This window comes from Condylura cristata, unplaced genomic scaffold (genome assembly GCF_000260355.1).
Source record: "Condylura cristata isolate star-nosed mole 26May11 unplaced genomic scaffold, ConCri1.0 scaffold00021, whole genome shotgun sequence".
NCBI classification, from domain to species: Eukaryota; Metazoa; Chordata; class Mammalia; order Eulipotyphla; family Talpidae; genus Condylura; species Condylura cristata.
Window position 1 is genome coordinate 25,572,576 of NW_004567122.1, and position 25,005 is coordinate 25,597,580.

The 25,005-nt window shown below is 33.3% G+C and overlaps 1 protein-coding gene across 1 annotated transcript in view; it reads left to right on the forward strand.

Moving 5' to 3' along the window:
* The window catches only part of SEC24A (SEC24 family member A), a 54,636-nt gene that overhangs the window by 17,072 nt on the left and 12,559 nt on the right, over nucleotides 1-25,005 (forward strand). Inside the window, exons 3-16 of the mRNA XM_004686732.2 lie at nucleotides 976-1,146; nucleotides 3,786-3,863; nucleotides 4,400-4,560; nucleotides 5,365-5,537; nucleotides 6,614-6,716; nucleotides 7,908-8,034; nucleotides 10,325-10,434; nucleotides 12,035-12,147; nucleotides 13,691-13,809; nucleotides 18,960-19,015; nucleotides 20,097-20,303; nucleotides 21,071-21,191; nucleotides 21,511-21,669; nucleotides 24,200-24,373. Coding sequence (XP_004686789.1) covers nucleotides 976-1,146; nucleotides 3,786-3,863; nucleotides 4,400-4,560; nucleotides 5,365-5,537; nucleotides 6,614-6,716; nucleotides 7,908-8,034; nucleotides 10,325-10,434; nucleotides 12,035-12,147; nucleotides 13,691-13,809; nucleotides 18,960-19,015; nucleotides 20,097-20,303; nucleotides 21,071-21,191; nucleotides 21,511-21,669; nucleotides 24,200-24,373 — 1,872 coding nt within the window. The remainder of the gene's footprint in view (nucleotides 1-975; nucleotides 1,147-3,785; nucleotides 3,864-4,399; nucleotides 4,561-5,364; nucleotides 5,538-6,613; nucleotides 6,717-7,907; nucleotides 8,035-10,324; nucleotides 10,435-12,034; nucleotides 12,148-13,690; nucleotides 13,810-18,959; nucleotides 19,016-20,096; nucleotides 20,304-21,070; nucleotides 21,192-21,510; nucleotides 21,670-24,199; nucleotides 24,374-25,005) is intronic.

A 25,005-nucleotide genomic window follows, 5' to 3' on the forward strand; every position in this document is an offset into this window, starting at 1 on the left:
TGGAAAGAAAAATTAGATTACATATTTATCAATAGTATTCTAATTGCTTTGTAGACTTTGTTCTTCCTCTTTGGCAAATGAGTTCGTGGAAGTAAAGTTGTTGACTTTAATGAGCAACTGGGTTTTGAAACTTTGCTATCATACAGAAAAATTTCTCTAAGAGTAACTGATAACTTTTTACCTAAGTCTAAACTTACCTAACAGAAAATTAATGAAATTAGAGCAAAAAAATGTAGTTTCATTCTCAGTTTATTTTAATAGATACTTTTAAACCTCTTGGATATTAATGTTTTATAAGGTATAGACATGAACTTTGTATCACTTCCTAATTTTTAAGCCTAGGAAGAATTCTTAATAGGTATTTATATGCTATATTAATTATAAGTATTAATAAATACTTAACAGTATTTATTGAAAATAAATTACTTTTAATTATTATTGGGTAAACACTGAACAATGTTAAACTTTATAATTTCATTTTTAACAGGTTATATACTCCCAATAAAAATGAAGCAGGGTGACAGAATACTTGGAGAATTTAGAGTTACAACAATGCCTTGTAGTTTTAAAAAGCTAGCTCTAAACTCAGTTGGTGTTTTTGAATGAATTACATTACTAGGCCATTACAAATTTTGTTTATGTTAATTTTGCTGAAATAATCGACATGACCTGTTGAACCTTTGTGACCAGTTATAAAAAATTAATCAATAAACAAGATGTCTATCAATCCTATATATGATCTATAATCATTTCACCTTTATATTGCTTTGATGGTTGACAAGAGGCATAGTAGGTAGGAGAGACTTGGAAATGTGCAAAGTATGCATATAAATTAAACAATAAACGTCAGAAGTTAACATTTTTCTGGTAATTTATTGGTGATTACAATTAAAATGTAAATCTGGAAAATAAAAGAATATTTGGGCCTTTGTCTTAAGCTCTTAACTGAAATGTGAAAAAACATTGTTTCCATAGGTTCTGTACCCCCTTTAGTGACTCCACCTCCACCTACCACTTTCCAACCAGGAACTCCTATTGCACCCCCTCCAACTGGAGGACCCCCACCAGTGAGGCCTCTCACCTCTCAGAAATCATCACATAAAGCTGTGTCTCAACCCTCATTTAATTCACCTATCAACCAAGAAGGTAAGCATAGTATAAACCAAGTCAAAATTATTTCTGAATTCTGTACATCTGAATCATGTTTTTCCAGAAATTCCTGTTGTTTTGGTTAGGGATAGTCTTCAGGAATTTAGAGTTTTAAGGAGTTCCACATGGTTCTACTGTTCTGTGTAGGACTGTGGACTACCATTTGGGAACCACTGCTGTTAACTTGTAACTTTTTTTGTTTTTTGTGCAAATTTTTAAAGTCATGGCTATAAAATTAGTTGTCTTTGGAGGAGAGAGCCAAGAAGGGGAACCCTGCTGTAGATGGACATGATGTTAAAATTTTTTTTTTTTTAAATTGGCTCTTCCATGAAAGCAAAATTTTGTTTGCCACTTTTTTTTTAAATATAAATATTGACATTTATGAATCTAAATAAAATATCAAGTACATAAACATTTTGGGGGACTTATATAAAAAATAAAATGTTTTAAAGTATTAACTTCAGTAGTGACTTTAAAATATGTTTATTCATTTAATCAAAATATTTTATAATATAAGAAATTTGATTTAGACGGTTGTATAGCCATTGCAGCAAAATGTGGAAATAGGGAAACAGAAAAGGAGGGGAGAAAACTTGTTCATATCCTACTACTAAGTACAATCAAAATTAATCATTTTTGTGCTTTGTCTTAGCATTTTTTAAAGGTAAGGAAATTATAAGGAAAAATCTAACCTGTGAGTAGTTTGAATAGTATTAATAGTAACAAAATGATAAAGCAGTGTCCCCCACTGGTTGTCACATTACAAAACTGAAAGTCAACATGAAATAAGCATTTGAAGCTTTAACAAGCTGAAGAACTGAAAACCTGCACAGTGTGCTTGTTTATTAAATAGCTTTATGAAGGTATTTTGTATCAGTTTATGACTAAACCCATGGTGATCTTGAAAACTGGAAAGAAGGCTTTATTAAGACCATTCATACTAAGGGTTGATGGTTTTCATCAAATTTAGTTTCTTGTGTACACAAAGTAGAAAGTTATAAATAATAGAGGTACCTAGAAATAAGTATTTATCCTCATTAAGCAGATGTCTCTGCCATTTTTCTTTAATTCTTTAAAATTTGAGACAAGTTGTGATTTTTGTTTAATACTAGTTATTGTTTAGATGAAAGCGGTCATTATTCACCTTAAAATTAATCCTAGATTCTACTTTTCCATACTTTTCAAAAATGTTTTTACCTTTATAATTTAATTTTCAAGTAATATTGATCTTGGTAAACTTTTTTACAGTGTTTACTTAAGGTCTCTTAGAAGTTTTGAATGCAACTCTCACAATTACTTTATTCTTTCAGATTGTATATAATTGTACTAAGTTCACAAGAGGCCATCCTTGTTTAGAAGTTTATGACATTATTTAATATTTTTTAAAAGTTTTACTTATTTATGCATACGAGACATGAGATAAAGGCAAGAGGTGCAGGGTGTGAGAGGATACCCTAGAGACAGAAGTAGGGAACAGAACAGGTAGATTTACTGAAATAAACTGCTGAGGGGAGCAGCTGGTGAGACAAGAGAGGTCTGCTGTGCCATGTGGGTCAACCCCTGGTGGGGGATTGAATGTGTGCTGCAATCAATGGCTGTGGACAGCCCCATAGTACAGAAGTTTTAATATCCTGACCCACCCAGGAGAGCCCCTTAAATATGTTTGTATATTTCAACACATTTGAAATATTTATTTCAACATTTGACATTTTCTTCTGTGTTTTTTTATTTTTTTAAGATTTATTTATTCGTAGAGAACTGGGGTTCAAGCCAGAGGTGCAGAGGGCTGTGAGAGGTGTTGCCAGAGAGAGAGTGGGGAGCAGAACAGGCAGATTGATGAAGTACCCTGCTGAGGGGAGCAGTGGGAGGTCACGAAAGGTCTGCATGCCATATGGTCACCCCCAGGGCCTGGGATCGAACTTGCACTTAAGCGGTTGCGGCCAGTTTGCAATGCTATGTTCTAACCCATTGCACCACCAGGGAGGGCCTGTTTTTTGTTTTTAAAGATTTATTTATTTATGTATATAAAAGCTGGGGTATAGGCCAGAGGTGCATGAGATGAGAAGATTCCCCAGAAACAGTGGGGAGCAGAACAGACAAATTGACTAAATATACTGCTGGAGGAGCAGAGGGACAAGACAGGAGAAATCTGCCATGCCATGTGGGTTAGTTCCCTGGGCGGGATCAAACTCATGCTGCAGTGGCTGTGGATCGCATCACAGTGTTGTATCGTAACCCCTTGTATTAGCAGGGCAGCCCTGCCAACTGTGATTTGAACTATTGTTTGAAAAGTTGTTTTGGGATTCTCCCTGGTGGTGCAAGAGGTTAAAGCTCAGCACTATGAAGTTATCCTCAGCCAGGAAGGTGATTCAGCAGACCTCTCCTGTCTTGTCCATACCTCTCTGCATGTATTTCAGTCAATTTGCCTGTTTTGTTCCTCACTCTTGTTTCTGGTGAATCCTCTCAGCTCCCATAGGTCTGGGCTACACCTCTGATCTGTACCCTAGTTCTTGTATGCATAAATAAATAAATCTTAAAAAAATAAAGTTATTTTGAATTTTAGATATTAGCCTGAGTGTTGCAAAGATTGTTATAATTGCTCTGATTTAATTATTGTTAATAAACTTCTTTCTTAGGTATTACATCAAATGCCAATAATGGAGCTATGGCAGTTCACAATAGCTATGATGAAATTGAAGGCGGTGGCTTCTTGGGTGAGATACTATGAAAGATTTAAAAAGAATGTGTTCATTATAGGGAACAAAGATGGAAACCTCATAATCATGTTACACAGCAATACCTATTGTTACTGTCTTTTATCTTCATACATTTAGATTTTTAAGTTTTTTTCCTTTTAGGATTATCATGAGTTTTATTATTAGTATGTACAGAGTATGGAATATTTTTTATCATTTATATCTGAGTTTAGTTAACTATTTGAGCATTATAGTTCTTTTTTATTAGAATTTTAACTTAAACACAAAATTTAGTATACTATGAGAGTAAATGAATTGTACCAAATTTATTTCTGTGTGTTTGTATCTATAGTCTATATGAACTACTTTTTAGCCATTGTTACGACTTTGTTGCTAGTGATTATTTACATTATTTTAAAGAATTGATAAAGAATTGAAAACTATAAACTATCCAAAGGATTAGGCATTATATCTCCTACAATTTAATGGATCTGTGTGTTGATTTGAAGTATTGAGGAGTATAAAGTAGAACTTAAAAGTTACCTTGTTTCTAGCAACACCACAGGTTACTAACAAGAATCCCACAATGAGCCGAAGTGTTGGGTATTCATATCCTTCCTTACCACCTGGTTACCAGAACACAGCACCACCTAATACAGCTGGAATACCACCCTCTTCCTTGAATTACCCAAGTGGACCACAGGCCTTTACTCAGGTAAATGTTTTTTAACTTGTTTTGTACTTTCTGGTTAGCTGTATATACATGAAGTTTTAAGATGGTATAATGAATTTTCCCCTTGTTTTATTGATAAAACATTACCATACTATAACATATGCATTAAAATTTAAAGACTTACAGTTTGATGGCTGGTTTGTAAAGTGATTGCCATAAGTTTAGCTAATACCCATTTTCTCATACCAGATGACAAAAGAAAAGAAAGAAAAAAGGAAAGAGTTTTCTTCTTGTGATAAGAACACTTAGGATTTATTGTTCCATGTATGTTAGACAGCAGTGTTAGCTATAGTCCTCAGATGTAGTTTACAGTGAACATTTTTTAAAAAGATTTATTTATTTATGCATACAGAACTGGGTACAAGCCAGAGGTGCAGAGGTGGTGAGAGGCTTCACCAGAGACAGGGTGGGGAGCAGAACAGGGAGATCTAGTGAAATAGACTGCTGAGGGGAGCAGCGGGCTACTCAGGGGAGATCTGCCACGCCATGTGGGTCACCTCCAGGGCCGGGGATTGAAGTTGCACTGAGGCGACTGCTGCTCACTTGCAGTGCTGTATATTAACCCATTGCACCAGCAAGAAGGGCTCCTATAGTGAACATTTTTAATCAGAACAATAATGGATGTTTCATAAAGCTTTTATTTTTTCTCAGAACCAAAAGGTTGACCAGGTTGTCTAGGTTATAGTTTGTTATTTAGACAAAAATTAAGTAACCAATTCTTATGCATGTTTGTTTTCAACTGAAGACATTAAAAAGGATCCTTACTTTGAAATTATATATCTTTAGACCCCCTTCGGTGCTAATCATTTAACTGCAAGCATGGGTGGATTAAGTCTACATCCAGAGGGTCTAAGAGTTACCAATCTTCTTCAAGAGAGAAACATGCTTCCATCAACACCTTTGCAGCCTCCAGTTCCAAATTTGCATGAAGATATTCAGAAACTCAACTGTAATCCAGAGTAAGGTTTCAAAGAATATTTCCTGTGAACTGTCAATCTATTTTTTTCTAAATGTTTTCTAGATTTTTTTGAGCTTTGTATGTTATGAACAAGCTGTACAAATTTATTTTTGAAAAGTATTTTCTTTCTTTTCCCCCTTCCATCATCCCTTATTGATCCCTGTCCATTTCTTTCACACCTCCCTCTGGACCTCAGAGCCCTCATGATGTTTGCTGATTTCCAGTAGTTTTTAAAAGTGTTTTGCTTTGTCAATTTGTCAGTAGTTTTATCATTCTGACTTGCTTTGTTGTATCTAATTTATTTCAAATTCCCTCCATTTTTGTTCCCAATGGCCGTATTTTTTCCTTTCTTATGGCTAGCTAGCATTCTATATATATATATCATAGTATCTGGACTATCATAGTATGCTGGACTTATGTGGGAGTATTTCTCCTTGTAGGCAGTAGAACTCAGTTGGTTATTTAATTGAAATTTGAAATGTTCTAAGGAATAGGGCTGTAATCTCTAAATTGATTGCTGCCCTTATCAACTTTTACTGGGATTATGGTAGTCATTACGGTGACTTTATTCTTTCTTCAGGGTCCAAAGTACAGGGATTTGATTAACTATAACCTTTTAAATTGCTCTCATTTTAAATCGTTTTTCTTGCAAAACATCATTTCCCTCTAAAAATTGAGTACAGTTTAAAATATATGGATTAAAGACTTCCTGATGAGTTGAATTTTATTACTTTTAAGTAGTCTCTCTAGAAGTTCAACAAAATTAAACATTTCAGTTTTAAAGTTTTCATTTCTATCACCTTCTAATTCTGGTGTAATGTAGAGTCATATAAAGAAAATACAGTCATTTGATAGACTGTTCAACACAAGGTGAAGATACTTAATTTTTCTGCAAAGTAGAATTGTAAGTTTCTACCCTGTCTTCTTGAATAGTACTTAGACTTAAATGAATAAACTTTGAGGTGACATATTACAATTTTTCAATTGTAGACAGATCCTATGTTAAAATTTTTAAATCTTTCTGTTGTAAAAGGTAATCATAGCTACAACTGACACATGATTTCTACTTTGATATAGGCTGTTTCGATGCACGCTGACTAATATTCCTCAGACTCAGGCCTTACTGAATAAAGCCAAACTCCCTTTGGGACTCCTGCTTCATCCTTTTAAAGACCTAGTGGTATGTTTTTACTAGTGAAAGTAAATGTTTTATGAAAAAGTGTCTTGGTGGTAAGAAACCTTCTATAATATTTCAAGAATCACAAAATTTGTGTGAGCAATTGCTAGGAATTTGATTATTGAAAAATTTCTAATTTATAATTTAATAAAAATTTTTTATTACTAAATACTTTTAAGATGAAGTAAGGAAAGTGTATTGTTGAAAAATCCAGGAGGTAATGAATACAATAGAAGTACTGAAAGGTAGTGAGTAAATGAATCATACTATTTTAAGAAGTTGTAAATTGTTTACTCATTCAAACATTTTATCCATTCTTCCAGTTTGTCTGTTTTTGGAATAACTTCTTTTGCTTTGAGAATCTATTTTAAAAAAGTTTTTCACCTTTTTTAAAAAGTAAAATTTGTATAGATTTACAATACTATGTAAAAGGGTACATCTTTACTTTGTGACTAAGCCTTACTTCATCACTCAAGTTCTATTGCCAGTCCCACTATCGGATTAATCCCCTCTGTTCTTTGACCTTTGTCCTACTGCTCTATCTCATTCTTGATACAAAGCAACATACTCCTGAGAGTACCAGTGCAGAAGTAAAGTTACTTTCCAAAAACACACCTGTTATTGCCCTTACTGTTTTTTTATAAGACTTTAGAACTTTTAATATGTAGTGATAGGATCGTTATTAACCTTATTGATTTTTTATGACTTTAGAACTTTTAATATGTAAGGTAAATATTAAATAGGAGCTTAAATGAAAAGTTTGAATATTTAAATATAACTTAACCTTACTGTATTTTCTGTGTTCTTCTATGAAAACTTAGGCTTCTTAATATAACATCAAGAAATTTCCCAATACTTTATCGGTTGTTTATTTTAGAATGTTTGATTCTCTCTTTGCCATCCATCAAAAAAAATGTATTGTAAATTTACTGTGTTGGTTTTCCAATACAGATGTTTAATGAGAAAACAAATGCTTTTCAGAAGGTAAAATGTTATGAGAACAGTTCTAGAATAAAACAGTAGCATTTAAAATAACTATATTTCAGTTGTACAATTTTTTTGTGTGGTAGTTTGGATACATATTTTCACACAAGGTTTTTTTCCTTCAAAATTATATATCCCAATAATTTTGTAAGTTGTGGGCCCTAGTACATAATGATCACTGCCTTTAAAATAATAGCTTTTTGTTTTCAGCAACTGCCTGTGGTTACATCCAGTACAATTGTGAGATGCCGTTCATGTAGGACATACATCAACCCTTTTGTCAGCTTTCTCGATCAAAGAAGATGGAAGTGTAACTTATGTTATCGAGTCAATGATGGTATGTTTATTTTTGAAACATTTAAAAATTTCTCCTTGTGTTGTAAGAAAATCAGATAATATGAATAAAACCCATTTCTTATTTACTGATAATTCTTCCAGTTAGAAATAACTTCTATTAAGCAATTTTATGCCTTTATACTTACATGTAAGTAACCGTATACTTTTTTGTAATCCCCGTGGGCTTCGCATCACCACATCACCTTTATGCCATCCCCATAGTCCAGTGCACTTCCCTCCCCCCACCGTTTTTGATCCCATTCCCCACTCCACCCCCATAAAATGTTTCTGGTATATAGTTGTTCATCATTATTATTATTTTCTCACCTGGTCCTTTATACTCTTGCTATGAGTGAAACCATCCGGTATTTTCCCATTTCTTTCTGGCTTATTTCACTAAGCATGATCCCTTCCAGTTCCATCCATGTTGTTGCAAAAGGCATGTGTTTCTTTTTTTTTGATTGCTAAGTAATATTCCATTGTATAAATGTATCATATCTTTTTTTTTTTTTAAAGATTTATTTATTTATTCATACAGAACTGGGGTACAGGCCAGAGGCTGAGGGGTGGTGAGAGGCTTCACCAGAGATAGAGTGGGAAACAGAACAGGCAGATCAACGAAGTACACTGCTGAGGGGAGCAGCGGGCGGGTCACGCCATGTGGTCACCTCCGGGGCAGGCGGGGATCGAACTCATGCTGAAACGGCTTTAGATTCTCAGTGCTATGCTTTAACCCGCTGCGCCACCAGGGAGGGCCTGTATCATATCTTTTTAATCCAGTCATCTACTTTTGGGCATTTGGGTTAGTAACCATATACTTTTTAAGAAAAAAAGAAAAATGTGATAGCATTACTTTGTTACCACATTTTAACATTTATTATATTGAGTATATAATAGATGACATTTCATGGTATTATTGAAGCCTGTAATTTAAGAAATATTTTTATTCAGAAATTATCCCATGCCTTTTCTCTAGGGTGAAAGAAAATAAGCCCACAGAATAGCTGCCATTAGCTTCACTCACTGCTGTATGAAGGGAGGTGGGCAGTGCTAGAAGGTTAGTTGTCTGTAGTTTTCTCAGTAATTGAGGAAGGAAATCTTTTTTAGTAACTGTTTCACCATTTATGTCTGAGGAATCTCATATAACCAACAGCATCCTATTAGGCTTAGAGAAGCAAAAAGTATGCAATATTCTTATAAAAAATTAGGTCTTTCTTTGGAAGGAAATTTCCTTAGAACTTGGAGGAAAGGAATGTGACAGGTTTTTAAAACCATTTTTATTGTTTGTGTGTTTTTTAAGAGTAGAAGAAAATGAAAATAGGGCAAAAATATTATAGTAATTCAGAAAATGTATGTTTTATGTTCATGTACATTTTTAAAGTTTTGTGTTAAATGTGTTTCAATATTATGAAATAAAATCGTAATAAAAGCAGACCACACCATTTCATGGACTGTGGCTTACCCTTTAACAGATGTAGGATTTTGAATTTTCAAACAGTTCTGGGAATATAGATAAAATGATAAAATATACCATGAGCACTAGGTGTATTAAAATGGTAGATAACTGATTTTCTATATTGGACTAATTAGTTAATGAAACTCACCAAATCTTTATGTCTTTAAACTATTTCTGCTGTAATTTCTAGTGGCAGCAAAGTCTATATGTTTTATATGTCAAATATTAATATTTTAGTACCACTAAGAAATTAAAATTTTTTTAAAAAAGATTTATTTATCTATGTATACAGAACTGGAGTATAGGTCAGAGGTGCAGGAGTGGTGAGAGCATTCACCAGAGAGAGAGTGGGGGGCAGAATAGGTCAGGTGACAAATTACACTATGAGGGGAGCAGTGGGTGAGTCAGGAGAGGTCTGCCACACGATGTGGGTCACCTGCCTGACTAGGAATTGAACACCCCAAGGGAGGGCCCTCCACTGAGAAATTTAAGACAAGTGTAGCCTTGCATTTAAGGAAACAGTTGCTATTTAATGAGTTTTCATTGTCCTTTCAAATTATTTTAGGGAAGTATCTTGAGCAAGAATTAAGACAAACAGATTACTAGGAGATAGGAAAAGAAAATCACAATTATTGTAGTTTTAAAAGCAAGACATATCATACCTTGTATCATTTAATAATGGGGAATTTGAATGTAACTCTAAAACAAAGTATATCTAGCCCTTAATATTTAGATAGAATTATTTATAACTCCCTAAATTAAGAAAACAGACACATTCAAGATAATTAAACTGAATCCTTTCAGTGTTATCATTATATGTTCTTAACTTAAATAGTTCCAGAAGAATTCATGTATAACCCTTTGACCAGAGTTTATGGAGAGCCTCACAGAAGACCTGAAGTTCAAAATGCCACCATTGAGTTTATGGCTCCTTCAGAATACATGGTAAGGTTTTTGGTTTTTTGTTTCATTTCATAATTTGGGTTTTAAATAAAATGATAGAGCATCCTTTAACAAAATACTGTATTTTTAAATTTTATAAAAGTTTTGTTGGCCATTATAAAAGTTAATTAGTATATAAGAGTGAGTTTGAAAAAGAAAAGTGTATGTAAAGTTCTAATTAATGTTTATTGTGGTGTCTAACCAGATATTTATAATTAGAGACTGGAGTCATTGCTACCTTGATGTCACTTCCCATTTTTTTCTATTACAAATAATATGTGATGAACATCTTCTTTTTACGTACTTGTATGAATATGTAAAGGTTTGCAGTTAAAAAATGATAATATGTTTAATGTTTAACTGGCACTTTTCGTCTTATGAAGCCCGTGTTATATGTACTTAGAAAGCCTCTCTGAAGTGAGCAAGGGAAATGCTGTTAATCATCTTTTATACATGGGAAATGAGATTTAGGTTAGGTGACTTGCTAAATAGCCTTTAGTAAGTGGTAGAGTTTGCATAAAAATCTGGTCTTTTGATTTAGTCACTATTCAACCAAACTGTCATTGCTTCTGTGGAAAGGAACTGTAAAGATTAGCATTAACAATGACTTTTAATAGCCTTTTAGTATATTTTTGTGGGGTAATCTTTTTCAGTGTGGGCAATTGAAGCCATTTAAGAACATAACTTATAAGAATTCAACCTCTTCTTACAACAGTAGTTTTAATATGGAAAATATTTTGTGACACTTAAAATTTGGTAGAAGCTTCCTGCAGTATAGCTATACCTTTGTTAATTAAAGCCAAATAAACAGTTACTGGGTTTCTTTTCTTTCTTAAATAATATAATAGTTTATTCTTACATCATTTTGTGCATTCTTCCATATCAGTGGGTTTCTTTTATCTCCAAAATTTTACACAAATGTGTTCTTTTAAATTTGGAAACTTCTCTGTGGCCAGCTTTTACTGCTTCCTGATTTATTTCTTAGGTGGTAACTTCTATCAATTTAGCAAGTGACACATGAAAGAAAGTGTAAAACTTACTCTTCTACATGATAGAATAATAATTTGATAGTTTGATGTTTCACCAAAATTAAAAATAAATCTTTGAAATTGGAAGTTTAAAAAACATTTGTATTTTTTTATGGAACTTGGTTTAGCTCATGCTAATGTGACTTGTCACTTTCAGAACTGTAATTTCCCTAAATTGTGAAATATAATACAAATATGGAAAAGTCTATCAAGCATGAATGTGGAGGTTACCAAATAATTAAAAACACCAGTTAGCACCACCCAGGTCAAGAAATGGAATACTGGAGTTACTACCAGAAACCCTGTTTTAATGATATTTCCTTCCTTTCCTATCCTAGAGTAAATATGCTGCCTTATTGCACTTTATTTTTTAGGTATGCATCTTAAAACAATTTAATACTTTTGCTTATTTTTATACTTCTTTCCATATTATTTTCTTTATCCATCATTATTTATGCTCTTTCCACTTTACCTGTAATTAATGCTTATTACATTGTTTTGCTATATGTGACCTGACAAATAAGTTTAAATTTAATCCTGTTAAATGTATTGAACAAGATCCCTTTTTTCCTTAGTTACGACCACCTCAACCTCCAGTGTACCTCTTTGTATTTGATGTGTCTCACAATGCAGTTGAAACTGGATACTTGAATTCAGTTTGCCAGAATTTGTTAGCTAGTCTGGATTTGTAAGTATCTGTGTTCAGCATAAATTTGAAACTATCAGTGTATACAGAATGAATAGTTCCAAGAAAAAAAAAATGTAATTATGTTTTCCAAAGTCCACTTAAATCTTTTGTTAACTTTACATCTCATTTACTCTGACAAAGATTGATTTGACTTTTTATTATGGGGAAATTTCTAGCATATAGTAAATAGAAAGAATATAATGAATTCTAGCTTCCATCCCTCAACTTAAGCATTTTTCAAACTGAGCTATTCAACATTCACTTAACTCCACACAGACAGACAGACATGCACACACTCATTTTTCCCCTTGCCTATTTTAATACAAATGACATTTCCTATATATGGACTTATTTTTAAGCCTAACTAGAATATGAGGATCATCTAAAACAAGATTCACAGTAATTCCATAATAATATTGTTCTTGGCTTTTTCCCTGTAGATTTTGGGAATAAGAAATCAAGTAGTATCCACACATTTATTTGGTTGTTATAGCTCTTAATTATCTTAAAATAAGTGTTCTTTAAATGGTGCTTTAATACTGAGTATAACTCAGAAAAGCTAATGTAACCTTTCAGTAAAATGAAGTATGCTATGATATGGAAACATGTGGAGGACCGAATCTCATTAGACTTAACTCCTTCACCTTGGTGAAAGCAGCATCTTTGTTCTGCCAGTTTTTGTATTTTAACTATTGTAGGTTGTGTATGGCATTATCTGTTGATGAGATAGTCCACTGACTCACCCAGGCATAAATACCAAGAATATAAACTAGCTTGTCTTTCCCAAATGAAACTATAGATCCACATATTTACATTCTTTTGCTGCTCTTCTCAAGTGAACTCAAATGAACAAATATGGTTTTGTCAAAATTTAAAAATATATGCAGTAACAAATATGGTTTTGTCAAAATTTAAAAATATATGCAGTAAATATATGCAGTAATTATAGACATTTTGAGATAATTTTGGTTTGTAACATAGCATAAATTTCAGGTATACAACTTTATATTGTGACATTTCTATGTGCTATACTATGATCGTTTCCTAAAAGTCCAGTTTCTACCTACCATCATAAAATTGACCCTCTTTACGCATTTTACTTGCCTGCCACTCTTCCAACTCCTTTTCCCTATGGTAGCCACTCTTCTGTTGTCACTATCTAAGATTGAAGTTGTTTTTTAAAATAAATTAAAAAGAATCCAGAGATTTGCTTTTTTATATATTTATATCCCATTATCTAAGTGATTCATGTAACTTTATATAAGTATAATGAATTTTGAATTACTATATAGTTGCTGAAATTTGTTGTTGGGCTTATGCATAGTTTTTCATTTTGAGTGGGGTGTGTTTTCATGATGATTAAACAGCGGGTGGGCTAAACATTTATATTGAGACAACTTCCATAGTACAAAAGTAAACCTTTATGTAACTCTTACCAGGTATTTTATGTGTATATATATATATATATATATATTTATATATTTGGACAACTCTACTGAACTTGTAGAGTTTGAATTTGAAACTCTTCTGAATTTGTTTTTAGGCTTCCTGGCAACACTAGGACAAAAATTGGCTTCATAACATTTGACAGTACAATCCACTTCTACAGTCTTCAGGAAGGTCTCTCTCAACCCCAGATGCTAATAGTTTCAGATATTGAAGGTATATGTTATACAATTAAAATTATTAAGCTGCATCAGAAATTTTAGCTTCAGAACTATTTCATGACTATTTGATAAATTAAGAGTGTGTGGTATAGTTGTACCATATTGAGGAAAATATTGGGTAAAAAATCATAAGATTGTTGGAATTGGAGTCCTTCAGTTTAATCCCTCATTTTATAGAACAGGAAACTGGGTTATATGAAATTAATTGAATTCTAAACAGGGCAGCAAAAATATGGTAATGTTAAAACTTTGGTTACATGGAGGTCTGTTTTTTCCGTCTTATTCTTTCATTCATTTGTTCAAGAAATATTTAAGAGAGAACATATGCCAGTAGACTGTGTGTGTGTGTGTGTGTGTGTATACAACTGTGTACAACCTATATACACCCTATATATACTTAGAATATATGTGTACACACACACAATTGAGTTTTGATAATTTGTTTCAATGGAGAAAAGGGAACATTTTCACCAAATGCTTCCGAAAAAACTGAGCATGCAAAAAATCCTTACCTTAATCATTTAATAAAGTTAATTCACTAAAACTATAAAACTCTTAGAAGATGATATAGGAGAAAAATTTTCATGACTTTGGATTTGATAATTTCATGGATATGGGACAAAAGCAGAAACATCAGAAAACAAAATAAGTAGTATTTCATAAGCATTAAAAATTTTACTTTAAAATATTTTGTATTTTTAATTTTTTTAGGTTACATTGGCTTACAATACTGTGATTCAGAGGCATAGGATCATACCTAATACTCAAAACTTTTCATATCAAAGGACTTGAATAGACATTTCTCCAAAGAAAGTATAAAAATTCCAATAAGCACATGAAAAAATGCTTAAAATCATTGGTCATTAAAAAATGAAATTCAAAACTAATGTGAGATACTACTTTATAGCCATTAGAGTGGCTATTATAAAAAAAATGGAAAGTATGTATTGATAATGAGGTGGAAACATTGAAACTGTCATGGATTGCTTAAGGAGAAGTAAAAATAGTGTGACGGTTCCTCAAAAATGTTAAACACAGAATTATCATTATGATGTAGCTATTATACTTCTTAGTATAAACCTAAAAGAATTGAAATCAGGGTGTCAAAGAAATATTTGTAGCCTCCCTGGTAGAACAAGGGTTAAAATCTCAGCAGTATCAAGCTATCGCCAGCAACTATGGCATAATTTTGATTCCCAACCAGGGTACTAACCCACACGACTCAGATAGTTCTCACCTGTCTCTCTCGCTGCTCTCCTCAGCAGTTTACTTCATTAATTTGTCTGTTCTGCTTCCCACTCAGTCTCTGGTGAATCCTCTCACCCCCCTGCACCTCTGGCATAAACCTTAGTTCTTATATGCATAAATAAGTAAAATAAATCTTTTTTTAAAAAAGAGAGAAATATTTGTACCCCAATATTCATAGCACCATTCTTCGCAATAGCCAAACGGTGCAAACAATCCAAATATCCAAACAACCCAGTGAACCTTATGTAGTTCATTCATACAGTGGAATATTATTCATCCTCCAGAGTGAAATTATGATATATGCTACAACATAGATGAACATTGAAAACACAAAAGGAAAATATTGTGTAACTCCACTTATATGAGGTACTCAGAACAGGCAAAGTTATAGCTATAAAGTAGATACAGGTTACCAAGGACAGAAGAAAATGGAGTAAGGAATTATTTAATTGCTGCAGCATTTCTGTATAGAATGACCAGAAAGCTTTGAAAATATGTACTTGAGGAAGTTATACAATATTATGAATTACTTAATCATCATACTCTTAATCATGTACTCTTTAAAAATATTGTTAACTTTATTGTGTATATTTTTACCACAATGTAATAGAATTATCTCAATTGCATGTAAGACTAAAAAACTACTAGGAGAAAACAGAATTAAATATTTGTGACCTTCAATTAGGTACAGGTTAAAAAATATATATTACCAAGAGCTCAAACAAAAAAGGAAAAATAGATAAACTGAACCATTTTCATTAAAAACTCCTTTGTTTCAGGTATTACAGGAGTTTGGGTCTGACTGCTTTACTGCTCATTAGTCAAAACTTGTGAGACAAAAGTTAGTTTGAGGATATCAGGTTTAATTAGAAGCCAGCATCCTGAGGAGATGTCAGACCACTGTGTCAAATGCCACCTCCCCAAATTGTGGAGAAGTAGAGGCTTTTATGGGGTAATATTCAGTAAGGGAAACTGAGTTACCAGGCTGGTGACAAATCCCGCCTCTATATCATGCTCCTCTTTTTTAAGGGGTAATGGGCAGGAAGGTCTATCTTCTTGAACTACTTCCTGCTGAATGAGGATGGGGACTTGGGCCCATGCAGGAGCAGAATCCTTCCTTAGCTAGTTTGAGATGTGAATGGTTGTTACAGGTTGGTAAACCCAATTGTTTATACCCTTGAGTACGATTATTTGGAAGTTGTGATGTCTTTAGACTTTTGGAAACAAGGGGAGTTTAGTAATTTGGAAGACAAGGTCCAGAGAACAGTGAACTGAGTTTGCATCCATTCAAACCAATTTAAAATGTACTTTGTTTATAATGGGAGTCCAGTTCCAGGATTCAGTTTTTTGAAGGTCTTTCTTCAGAGTAGCTCCTTCTTTGTGGGCTCAGTTCCCAGCCACCTTGGATATTAACTCAAGGTTGTTTCTGTTACTATATCTTTAAGCACAAGCCTCAAAGAGAAAGATAAATTTTTATTCTTTGGTGCTCTTTAAGGTATGAATGCAATTTAACTATTTGGACTTGGTTGCAAGAGAATACCATTAAGAAAGTGATAGACAGCACACAAAAATGGGAGAAAATATTTGTAAAATGAATCTGACAAAGGACTTTTATATAGGCTATATAAGAAACTATACAGCTTATAATAAAAACAACCTAATTTAAAACCGGGCAGAGAATTTGAATAGTTTTGACTTTATTCAGTACATATGTTCATTTTTTTTATATACAATTGACTGAAAACACATGAAAAGATGATCCATATCATGAGTTATTGGGGAAACTTAAATGAAAACCATGATAAAATGCCACCTTATACCAATTTAAGAATTCTCAGATTCAAAACTGAAATAGTTTGCCATTCTGTATGTCAGTCAATGACCACACACAAAAAAACATTATCTGTTGATTGCAGGGTTACCAATAAATTTTAGTGGGCCCTCCCTGGTGATGCAACGGTTTAAAGCGCAGTGCTATAAAGCTGTGGGCAGCCACTGAAACACAAATTTGATCCCCAGCCAGGATTCTGACCCACATTTTGCATCAGACCTCTCCTGTCTCATCCACTGCTCCCCTTTTTAGTGTATTTCAGTAGATCTACCTGTTCTGTTCTCCACTCTGTCTCTGGTGAATTCTCTCACCCCTCTGACCTGTACCCCAGTTCTTATATGCATAAATAAATCTTTAAAAAAATAAATTTTAATTAAGAAGCACATTTGTAAATACGGAATTCACAAATAATAAGGATTGACTGTACATATTTAAATGACAGAAGTTGAGAAGAGTCCCCTTTTGATTGTTTGAAATCTTACAACCAATTAGCCATGTTAGTCATCGGTCCTCAAATCTATTTCTAGATACTTACTTGGCATAAAAGAAAAATCACTCAACAGGCAGTTCTGATACTGGACCAAGATGTAAATTCACTGATGTGGTTCAGCCTCTCAATTTTACATGAAAGCCAACAGATGGACTAGCCCTTTGCTAGATGGCAAACAACAACCACCACAAAAAAGCAATGACAAGTATTTGCAAGGATGTTGAGAAAGTAGAATCCTCATGCTCTGCTAGTGGGAATGGAAAATGGCCCAACCACAGTAGAAAAACAGCCTAGCCAAGAAGTTAAATATGGTGTTCCTACAGACCTAGCAGTTCCACTCAGTAGGTATATACTCATGAAAATTAAAGGTCTGTCCTCCAATTAGCATATTAATATTCATAGCAACATAACCAAAAACTGGAAACAACACAAGTGCACATCGCCTGATTAATGGTTAAATGAAATTTAGTGTATCTGTGTAATGAAATGTTATTTGGCAATAAAAAAGAAGTACTGATGATACTACAACATGCCAAGTGTAAGAATGCATCACAGATAGTGTGACTCTAGTTATGAAATGTCCAGAATACTCAATTCTAGAGCCAGAAAGACTAGTGGATGCCTAGAGCTGTAGAAGTTGGCAGAGAAATGAGGAGTAAGACATGGATTTTCTTTTTGGGTGATAAGATTCTGGGACTATATAGTGATGAGTATATAATTCTATGAATATAGGAAAATTAATAAATTATACAGTCTTTATAAGGATTAATTATGGTATGTGAATTATATTTTAATACATCCTAATTTTTATTTTAAGGGAAAATTTTAATATATAATAGAATTTTTATATAGTAGCTAAAGTAAATATTTAATGCTTAAAATTACTTGTTGGTATTTTTTGCAATATAGTGAGTCTTTTTTTTATTTTATAACAGTTTATTTTACATTTTTGTGAGTCTTATTTTTTATAATAAAAAAGATATTGTACAAAAATATAGAAGTGAGAACCATCATAATTCTCTATTAACACTCACATTTCCTTCCTAGTTTGCTTCATTCTAAGGAGGGAATATAATTGTTAAACATGAGTAAATTCAAATACTGAGAAGCTCATCTGATGTGCTGATTTGTGGTCAGTTAGGGACCTCTTTATAAGAAAGTATCAGCTTTTTGAATGACAGAGCTGTTGCTGAGTTGCATTACTTCTGTATATAGTATTCTCTTGTCCTAACAATTTTTTAATGCTACGTGTCTTTTTGACTGATAATCAAGGTAAAGTAGGATTTTAAATTGTTTTCTTTAAACTAAGAAGCAGAACAATTGCACAAATGCTTACTGAGTAATTGGAGATCAGTATTTTCTAATTGGGAGGCTATTTATTTTTTACATGGTAAGAGATTAGTTGCAATAAATAACTGAAATTAATGTTCCTTTGGTGACTCTTTGAACATAGGGAGATGGTACTAAAATAGTGGAGGAGGTGACTTTTCTTTACATGTGAGATGGTAATTACATCATTGTATTTTGAGCTTTTAAAACAAGTTTTTCTTAAAAGAAATATTTTTTATTCTTTCAGATGTTTTTATACCTATGCCAGAGAACTTACTAGTAAATTTAAATGAAAGTAAAGAGGTAAGGCACATTTCCTTATCTGATTTATTTTGTAGAAATACTAAAAGAATGTATTTTTGAAATTAACTTTTAAGTAAAAATTTGCTTCTTTATGTGGCATTCTAGATTGCATAGCATTTTATATTTGCTGTTAAAATTCATCAGATGAACAGCTCTTGAGTTTGGTCTTGAATTGATTGTTTATAAGTCTAATGTAGCAAGTTATATGTAGGAGGGTAGAAGATAATCCTGTTCCATAAAGGAGGAAAGTGTGAAAGAAACCTGCCTTGCCAGCCACTTGGGAAACTGGGAGGGTTGCTGAGATAAGCTTCTGGTCACTACATAGAAGCACTTTAGCGAGGCTGCTTTCAGTGCCCTTTGCTTTTCTGATTCACAGAGTATCATTGGGGTCAGTTCAGAAGAAACTCTTATTACCTGCCTGGAAATTGCCATGACATAATACAGTGAGAGGTGAACAGAATGTGTCTGAGGGGGGATGTTGTCTACCCTGTACATGCATATATGCCGTAGGGGTAACATTTTAACTAGCAAGTCTATGGTCTCAGCTGTTGGCAATGGTGACTTCGCCATAGTGTGAAGTATTTTCTCCCATTAACTCTATTTGTAAAACCTAACCCGAATAGGTAGTTGTTTTACGTTTTATTTTTCTTTTATAGTGATATTAATTAGTTGGCAAATTTACTAGTATCTTAGATTTTGCAATAGGGAAAGCCTTTGGAACTGAAAAGAATAAAGTGTGTGGAGGTGATTGAGAAGGCCATATATTCCATGGCATTAAAATAAATCAAATCTCTATACTGTACTGGTTCTTTTAGATACATTTTGGACTTATAGTCTTGCTGGACTATTGCATGTGCAAGAACTGTAAGGCCCCAATTTTGATTTGTCTTGCTTGCCAATTTATAATGTTGATTTAAAATAGCTTTCTTGTTATTTGACCAACTTCATTGTTTCATGTACTGTCTGTAGATCCTCTGACCATCATCATGACTCAGTGTCTTGTCTATTGTATTAGTTACTGACCTCTTATGGAAAAAAATTAATTGTAACACTCTTGAGTTTTCTTGCTTTATTTCACAAGCTTGTCCAAGATTTACTGAAAACATTGCCGCAAATGTTCACCAAGACCCTGGAGACCCAGAGTGCCTTGGGTCCTGCACTTCAGGCTGCCTTTAAGCTGATGTCCCCAACTGGTGGTCGAATGACTGTTTTTCAAACACAGCTTCCAACTCTTGGAGTAGGAGCCCTGAAACCACGAGAGGAACCCAACCAGAGGTCATCTGCTAAGGTTAGAGAGTCATCAACTATTAAGATTTTTGTTAGTGTTCTGTGCCTTTGATCACAGAGCTTGTTTTTTAAATTTATTTTCAAGCTGTGGAGAGGAGGGAATTTAAGAAGATGGATGAAACATTTTTACGTTATGTAGACATTTCTACTTTATTATTATTATTATTATTATTATTATTATTATTATTATTATTATTATTATTTTTTAAGATTTATTTATTTGTAAATACAGAACTGGGGTACAGGCCAGAGGCTCAGGGCGGCGAGAGGCTTCACCAGAGACAGAGTGGGGAGCAGGACAGGTAGATCTACGAAGTACACTGCTGAGGGGAGAAGCAGGCGTGTCAGGAGAGGTTTGCCACACCATGTGGTCACCTCCGGGGCAGGTGGGAATTGAATTCATGTGGAAGTGGCTTTAGCTTCTCAGTGCTGTACTTTAACCCGCTGCACCACCAGTGAGGGCCCTCCACTTTATTATTTTTAGCCAATCCACCCTTAACCTTATTTTTCTTTTTTTCTTAATATTGTATATTACCTTGCAGTTTTGTTTTGTTTTGTTTTGTTTTGTTTTTGACATAAAAGACCTGGATGTTTCTTGCTAAAATCCAGAAAACACTATAAAGCTTAAGGATTTTATAGAATGCCCAAGGATAGTTGTTAACAACTTGATATAGCCATAGGTATGTAGATATAGCTATAGTTAGGTCTGGTTAAATTGTGTGACAATTTAATGAATTTTAAAGTTTTCTCCTTGTGACTTATTAATAGGAAATTCACTTGACACCATCCACTGACTTCTATAAGAAATTAGCCTTGGACTGTTCGGGTCAGCAGGTAGCTGTTGACTTATTCCTTCTCAGTGGACAATATTCTGATTTAGCATCTCTGGGTAAGTTCTTTCTACTGATTCTGTTTTTCAAGTGAATGCCAAAATGGTATTTATATGATGGTATTTTAAGTGAAAGACAATGTGACATTTTATTATTTATTTCTTTGTTGTCTCAGTCAATTAGTCTATTATAAATCTGATGTTCTTCTGTTCAAAGCATGTATAACAGAAGTCTTCATATTGTTGCTTACAGAAATGAAATACTAGTTTTTGACAATACTTAGGGAGGTTATATAAAAATTGCTTCAACTGCCTGTAGTTACTTTGGTGTAGACTTAGCAGATGGCAGAACTTAAAGGGAGTATATGTTCTTTTTCAGGTTGTATTTCTCGGTATTCAGCAGGTAGTGTCTATTACTATCCTTCTTACCATCATCAGCACAACCCAGTCCAAGTACAGAAATTACATAAGGAACTACAGAGATATCTTACTCGTAAGATTGGCTTTGAGGCTGTCATGAGGATTCGGTGCACCAAAGGTAGGAGAACTTTTTCCTCGCTATTTATATAGGAGTAAATGTTGTTTTAATACCAGTAAATAATGCTTTTTTTTCTTTTTTAGCATTACGCAAATACTGAATTTTATTTTCTACTCTCGGCCCCAAAAGATTTAACAAAAACATTTATTTTGTAATAGATCATCATCTCCTTTGCCAAACAAAACTATGGACTACGTCTTGTATGTCACAGATATGCCTACTTTCTGCTTTGCTAAAACAGAGGTGTTCAATCATGTAACAGTCTCTACAGAGGAATGCCACAATTGCTACCATAATAACAGTGGTAGACAAGTAGCTGTGGAATTAAATAGTGCCTTTTTTACCTAGTATTGTAAATTGTATTGCCTCTAAGACTTGTCTCCTAAGATATTTTGCTTACTGTGGTTGAATATACAATTAGGAATAAAGAAGAAACGTAATCTATAAAAAATTAAGTGCAGTTGTGTGTGTGTGAAAGCCACTGAATTGTACCCTGAAAAGAGTGATTTTTATGGTATGTGAGCTGTATCTCTGTGAAAAAAAGTTGCATCTCCAAAGATATAAAGCCACAATGCTTATAGATTTTTATTACACTTATTTAGCAGTAATAATAGAATACTTTTGGAAACAATTATTTTTTTAAATTATGGTAAAATACAGCTAACATAAAATTTACCATTTTAATCATTTTAAAGTATACAGTTGAGAGCCATTAAGTACATTCCATTGTTGTCAACTTTCACAGCCACCCATCTGCAGAAGTAGATCTTTTCTTATCCTTCTCACTATGTACTTGATACTAACACCTTAATATAGTTTGGTTTAGAAAAAAGTCTTAAGAGTTTCAGAGTGATTAAATCCAATCTGTTTTTCAAAGAAATATTTTGTGGTACCTAAGTGATGAACTATGCTCTTGGGATACTGAGAAATTATAATTCTTGATATTTCTTTTATCTACTTTATCAGTTTCATACTATTCTTTTTTTCAGATTTTTAAAATACTGCTTTATGAGGGTGTGAAGCAATTTTTTAAATTGGAAAACTTTATGAAATAATGTAGGAAAGAACAGATATGTCAAGATAAGGATCTTGTCCAATAAATAGATATTGGAACCTTTTGGTCAAACCATGTGCCAGATGATGTTCTCTGTTATTTATCATTATGATGAAAAGAAAAAAGGGTTGATGAAGCAACTGAAAAGAAGACATACACTCTCTTACATAAGAAAAGGCATTTTTTTAAAAATTTTTGAGGTCTTCCCTCTTAGCAGATTTTTAAGTGTATAATACAATACTGTTCACGATAAACACTTTCAAGAGGTTGTTAGATCTGCAAACAAGTCACAGGTGTTTAGCATCATCTAACACCATTTAGTACAAAAACATTGTTTTGTTATCTTTTTAACTTTAATAACAGCTATTTTGAGATAAAATTTGTATACCATATAATTTACTCAGTAGAAATTCATTATTTAGTGACTTATGAGTATATTCATCATGTTATTGCCAATCAGTTTTTTAAAGATTTATTTGTTTATGCATGAAAGAAGTAGGGTACAGGCCAGAGGTGGAGGAGTGAGAGAATTTACCAGAGACATAGTGGGAAGTAGAACAGACAGATGTACTGAAATACACTGCTGAGGGGAGCAGAGAGTGAGATAGGGGAGGTCTACTGTGTCATGTGAGCCACCTTCCTGGCTGGGGATTGAACAGTGGCTGCTGACAGCTTCATAGTTCTGTGCTTTAATCCTTTATGACCTTTCAGTTTCATAACATTTCATAACTCCAAAAATGAACAATTAATAGTCACTTCTCATTTTGCCCCCGACTCTAGGCAATGCCATTCTACCTCTATGGATCTGCCTAGCCTGTACATTTCACATTACTGAAGCAACACAGTATGAGGTCCTTTGTGATTGATGTTATTAGCATAATGTTGTCAAGGTTGACCTGTCTTGTAGTGTGTTAGTATTCCTTTCCTTTTTAAAAAATATTTGACTCATCTTTATTGTTCAGTTACCTCATTTTGTTTATGCATTCATCAGTTGGTGAAACTTCTTTTTGTATTATGAATAATACTGCTAAAACATTTATGTAGAGGCTTTTAGATATTTTCATTTCTCTTATATATAGGCCAGTTAAAAGCTTCAGGACAGTCATGACTGATTAAATAATTGGTCGTTGGCAATTCAACCATCAGCCCCTTGCTGCTCTTTAGAGGTGAGGTGAGGATGAGTGATGGGTAGGACTGAATGCTCCAACCCTCTAATCATGGGATTTAGTCCCCTGGCCACCAGCTTCCATCCTTAGGTTTTCTACATGCTTTTCAAAAGCCACCTTATCTTTCTCTTAGGGAACGCCAATGGTTTTGGGAGCTCTATGCCAGAAAAAAGGAGAAAAAAAAAATCTTACTATAAATTACAATATCATATCTACAGTTCTCAAATTATTCTCTCTATCTGCTGAGTAACACTGTAAATATTTGTATATATGTATATACAGGTCATTTTCATAACTTTTTCTTCTCTAGGTCTTTCAATACATACTTTCCATGGGAATTTCTTTGTTCGCTCAACGGACTTATTGTCCTTACCCAACGTAAACCCAGACGCTGGGTATGCAGTGCAGATGTCAGTGGAAGAGAGTCTTACTGACACTCAGTTGGTTTCCTTTCAATCAGCACTCTTATATACATCTAGCAAAGGTAAACTGTTTTTTTATTGTGTTTGATACTGTATTTTTAATTATAAGCTCAGTGTTGTAGCAAAGGTTAAGTATTTTATTGTCATGTATTCTATGGATTGTCATAAATTTCTTCTTCTTTGCAGGAATTTATTAATTTCTACTAAGCAATAAGTGTATTCCTGATTTTATTACTATTCCTTCAAGATATTTTGGTATTTTTCTTTACCGTTTTATTTTTTAGATATTTATTAAGATTCACTTTGTGTTAAGTGCTGATATTTCTTTAAAATTTTTTTATTCTTTATTTTTGTGTAGTATAACTGTTATAGGCCAGAGGTACAGGGTGTGAGATTCACCAGATAACAGAGCAGGTAGAATGACAGGCGGGTCTACTGAAATACACTGCTGAGGGGAGCAGCAATTATCAGTTTTTTTAAAAATAGAAGTTCTAAAAAGTATTTCTATGCTTTTGCAGGTCTTATTTCCTGTTTAAAAATAATTTATAGGAGCTCTTCATGTATACGTTTTCTCTATCTTTCATGTTGCCATAGAGGTTTTAGGGTGTATGTCATATGTCAATTTTATTTATTTGTTTTTTATTTTTTAAAAATTTTATTTATATATACAAGAACTGGGGCATAGGTCAGGGGC